Genomic DNA, 5,315 nt, shown 5'->3' on the forward strand with positions numbered 1-5,315 from the left:
TACTACACACCACTACACAACACTAGTACACTCCACTACACAACACTACTACACACCACTACACAACACTAGTACACTCCACTACACAACACTACTACACACCACTACACAACATTACTACACACCACTACACAACACTAGTACACTCCACTACACAACACTACTACACACCACTACACAACACTAGTACACTCCACTACACAACACTACTACACACCACTACACAACATTACTACACACCACTACACAACACTACTACACACACTACACACACACTAATTTGATTCTGACCAGCTGTGTCTCCATGGCAATGAGATGATGACAGTAGAAACAGCTGTGACTCACTGAGGCTCCACCTGTTTAAGCTTCTTCACACTTAGACTTTTCAGGTACATTGACCTGATCATCACCAGTGCAGTAGTAGTGTGACACAGGTGGGTCCTGATGATCTGATCGCACCTGTTTGTGATCACACCTGTTGTGATCAGCACCTGTTTGTGATCACACCTGTTTGCGATCAACACCTGTTTGTGATCACACCTGTTTGTGATCACACCTGTTTGCGATCAACACCTGTTTGTGATCACACCTGTTTGCGATCACACCTGTTTGCGATCAACACCTGTTTGTGATCACACCTGTTTGTGATCACACCTGTTTGCGATCACACCTGTTTGTGATCAACACCTAAATTTTGTTGTGCGTTACTTTTATATTTTAAAAGATGAGCAACCTGCCGTCACTTTACTACTACTACACACAATACACAACATTAATACACACTAATACACACACACTTACATGATTCTGACACACTGGCCCTCATTTATCAGTCTTGCGTGGAAATTAGTGCAGATCTGAGCGCAGGATTCATCTTACGATAGGACACACGTGTGATTTATGAAACATTCGTATCTGACCAGTCCCAGCGTACAAATGATCAGGCCTTGATAAATGTGGCGGCTGAAATCGATCGTCATTAGCATGTCACGCCCTTAAATATTCGTGGTTCAGAGGCCTCGCCCTTTGAGGTCACAACATGGAGAGGAGAAACATTGCAAAGAAGAGAAACTTTCCTGAGCTGGTAATCGACACCCTCATGTCTGAGGTGGAGGTAAAAGTAAAAAGTGGTTAGACTTAAAGCTGGCAACAAAACGCCCTTAGACGCAGCAACACGCAGACTGGAGGAGGCCAACCAGACCCCAGCCTGACCCTGACGGGGACCGAGGAAAGAATCTCCTCACTAATTGGGTCAGAATCTATCTCTGGCATAAGTGGTGGTGGTGGAGACATAGACACACTTACGTCGGAGCCGGAGCAGAATGGTAACAAACAGCCCTCTTTTTGCTTGCATTGTAAAATCGGACAGTTAATTTAACCTGACAGTACACTATTGTCCAAATAAATAGGCTTACACATGTTACACGGGTAAACATTTTTATTGTTTCGTTTAAATGCTGTTTCAGAGCCAGGCACCAGCGGCATGGCATCCAGATCTTCTCCCCAGAGCGGTCCCACCGAGCCAGGCATGCGTGCACTCCGCCTCCCGTGCTGGGTCAAGACCAGCAATCATCACGGCAAAGGTCCTGGAAAGGCAGACAAAAATATGCCATGTATTGGCTTCAGTTGTTAGCATGCTTGAGGCAATTAATAACACGCTAAAAGAAATTAACGAGAATCAAAAAAAAAAAAAAAAAAAAAAAAGCTGAATAAAATGTTTAAATGACTAAACGTTGTCCATTGTCTGTATTGAATATCCCTTTAGCCAATAGCCCCTAGGCTATACTTGCATTACATACTGATTAAATACTTAGCACTTACACAACTTTAAGGTGTATTTTACATTTTAGAAGCGATGAATGAGGTCCTGTCTCCTCCGTATAGCCCCCAGTGGAGGCTGTGCTGGCCACGGTTCCCTGGGCATTGGTTCATCTGGTTGCGCCGGCACATCAAACAGCACTCCATTGTCGAAAGCAATATTGTGCAAAACTGCACAGACCAAAATGATGTTGCACACCTTTTCTGGGGTATACAGCAGCATTCCCCCCGCTGGTCCAAGACAGAGCCACCTGCCTTTGAGCAACCAGAAGCAGCGCTCCACCGTGACCCATGTGCATGTGTGCGCACTGTTAAACCTGCGCTCCTGCTCTGTGGCAGGGTTTGCCAGCGGGGTTATAAGGTATTGAGGGGATAACTTTTGTCATCTAGAACAAGAACCATACCAAAATGATAGTCAATTAATAGCCTACTTTGTTTAGATTTATTTACTCCAGCTCTGCAGTGCGCCCTCCCGTAGCCGTGCGCCCACGCAACTGTTATGGAATATAAATGAGTCGTGCGTCCCTCCCGGCCACTTGGCTACCACGTTTAGTAGTGATAGCTTGGCATCACTAATTATCTGTAAGTTAATATAAGAGTGGTAATTTTTGCGATTGATGAATGCGTAATCATTCATGGCTATTTTATTTCATTTTGTTTTATTCGTTTTGGGAATCCTTTTTTAATATGTACTGAATATGTGGCTGCTTATGCTTAGATGACAAGTTTGTCGTTTGTTTTCTAATTCTTTTCAGACTCAGCCATTTTGCTGTGCTGCACCGCAAATCCACACTGACTCAAACTTGTGTACACGAGCTGAGACCTGACGTGAGATTTGATCGTAGCGTCCGCTCACGTCCAAATTGATAAATGCCAAGCCTTGCGTGGAAATGGTCGTGCGCACAGTTTTCTGTCGTACATTCGTTTGATAAATGAGGGCCACTGTGTTTATGGCAATGGGCGATCCGCCGTCATCATCATGTGTATTGTAAGTATTATTTGCTGCAGCCTGTAGGGGGCACTGACAGGAGTTTATTTTTGATCTACAGATTATTTATTTATTTATTTATTCATAAATTAATTATTTGTTTATAGATAAGATATTGATGAATTGATTCCTCACAGCTACCAGCTAGAAAATAAAAACACGTCTATAAAATGACGTTATATGTTTATGTTGTTGTTTTGGGGGCAGTGGGTTGTCACATCATCAGAAGATCAGTGGTTTGATCCCCAGCTCCTCCAGTCTGCATGCCAAAGTATTGTGTTGAGGGGGAGGGGTTCTACTGATGGCGATGTGATCAGTGTGTGATCAGTGTGTGTCTGACAAACTTCTCTGTCGTTGAACAGGTACGTGTTTACCTTCATCTATACATTTGAAGCAACAGTTAAAATCATGGCCCGAGGATTCTGTGTCGGAGGTTTCACCTTCCTGAAAGACCCCTGGAACTGGCTGGACTTCATGGTCATCAGCATGGCGTAATCCTCAAAACACACCGGAGATACACCTTCTCATCACAGACTCAAACACACATGACAATGATGACAATGATGATGATGTCACTGTGTTTCAGGTACCTGACAGAGTTCGTAGATTTGGGAAACGTCTCTGTGTTGAGGACGTTCAGAGTTCTTCGAGCTCTGAAGACGATCACAGTCATTCCCGGTCAGTTTGTGTCTCATATTAAAATCCACTTTGATTCCGTGGTGATGAGTTCACAGTTCTGATTGGTCGGTCTGCTTTTAACCCTTCCCCTCAGGTCTGAAGACGATTGTCGGAGCTCTCATCCAATCAGTGAAGAAGCTGGGTGATGTCATGATTCTGACACTGTTCTGCCTCAGTGTCTTCGCTCTGATTGGTCTGCAGCTCTTTATGGGAAACCTGCGGCAAAAATGCGTCCTAATACCTCCGCTGTCGCTTAGCAACTACACGTCTGACATCAACCTTAACGTCAGTTACCATGGAAACAATACAGGAAGCAGTGAGGACTTAGATTACTTTGAGTTCATCAACAATCCAGGTACGATGAAAGTTTGTGAATTACAAGGTTCAAATATTAGCACAACTACGTCTAATATGATGACAACTAATACTATAACAACGACTACTACAACTATCAATTCAATCAATCAATTTTATTTTATAAAGCCCGATATCACAAATCACAATTTGCCTCAGAGGCTTTACAGCATACGACATCCCTCTGTCCTTAGGACCCTCACAGCTGATCAGGAAAAAAGAGGGATCCCTCTTCCAGAACGGACAGACGTGCAATAGATGTTGTACAGAACAGATCAACATGATAAATTAACAGTAATCCGTATGACACAATGAGATAGAAAGAGAGAGACAGAGACAGAGAGAGAGACAGAGAGAGATGCAGGACAGACGGTAAAGATAAAAGCTTACAACAACATTAATTTAAGTAATAATAGTATAATAATAAGCATGGCTATTGTGGTACAATATGTTGTAGGTATATATTAATATATGATAGTTTATGTATATCACAATAATAATCATATGTGTATAATGACAAAAGTATGACTAATGATAACAGCAGCAGCAGGAGGCATCACCCAGGCACTTACAGGATGTCACCATCTCAATATCCATTCCCTGCATGTTCACTGGTGTTGGGGGAGGAGTCTGTGCTTGCGAAAATCCACCACCAGCTCTTTGGTTTTCCCCTAGTTGATCTGGAGGTGGTCCCTCAGGCACCAGTCCACAAACACCTGGTTCAGGGGCCCCGGTACTGCAGACAACCAAGTCCAATACACAATCCTGGGTCCTAACATACTGTCGGTCCGTGAGGTAGTCCAGGACCTGGGATGTGAAGTAATTAGCCACCCCTATGTGCTCCAGTTTGTCCCTCAGAAGTGGAGGCTGTATGGTTTTGAAAGCATTGGAGAAATCAAAGAACATGATTCTCACAGAGCTTCCGGGCTTCTCAAGGTCAGAAAGAGCTCTATGCAGGAGGAAGATGAATGCATCATCCACCCCAGTGCAAGGCTAGTATGCAAACTGCAGCGGGCCAGTTAGTAGCCCAGTCAGTGACATGCAGTAGAGCCCAGTTAGTCACACGTAGTAGAGCCCAGTTAGTGACATGCAGTAGAGCCCAATTAGTGACATGCAGTAGAGCCCAGTTAGTGACATGCAGTAGAGTCCAGTTAGTGACATGCAGTAGAGCCCAGTTAGTGACATGTAGTAGAGCTCAGTTAGTGACATGCAGTAGAGCCCAGTTAGTGACATGCAGTAGAGCCCAGTTAGTAACATGCAGTAGAGCCCAATTAGTGACATGCAGTAGAGCCCAGGTAGTGACATGCAGTAGAGTCCAGTTAGTGACATGCAGTATCAATCAATCAATCAATCAATCAATTTTATTTATAAAGCCCAATATCACAAATCACAATTTGCCTCACAGGGCTTTACAGCATACGACATCCCTCTGTCCTTATGACCCTCGCAGCGGATAAGGAAAAACTCCCCAAAAAAA

At 43.8% G+C, this 5,315-nt stretch overlaps 1 protein-coding gene across 1 annotated transcript in view; it reads left to right on the plus strand.

Annotated features, from left to right (window-relative positions):
• Positions 1-1,039: 1,039 nt before the first annotated feature.
• LOC126406191 (sodium channel protein type 4 subunit alpha B-like) overlaps positions 1,040-5,315 on the plus strand; it is a 45,844-nt gene continuing 41,568 nt past the window's right edge. Inside the window, exons 1-6 of the mRNA XM_050070365.1 lie at positions 1,040-1,130; positions 1,467-1,583; positions 2,158-2,179; positions 3,169-3,297; positions 3,393-3,484; positions 3,579-3,839. Of these exons, the coding sequence (XP_049926322.1) occupies positions 1,040-1,130; positions 1,467-1,583; positions 2,158-2,179; positions 3,169-3,297; positions 3,393-3,484; positions 3,579-3,839 (712 nt within the window). The remainder of the gene's footprint in view (positions 1,131-1,466; positions 1,584-2,157; positions 2,180-3,168; positions 3,298-3,392; positions 3,485-3,578; positions 3,840-5,315) is intronic.

The sequence above is a fragment of the Epinephelus moara genome, chromosome 18 (genome assembly GCF_006386435.1).
Source record: "Epinephelus moara isolate mb chromosome 18, YSFRI_EMoa_1.0, whole genome shotgun sequence".
NCBI lineage: Eukaryota > Metazoa > Chordata > Actinopteri > Perciformes > Serranidae > Epinephelus > Epinephelus moara.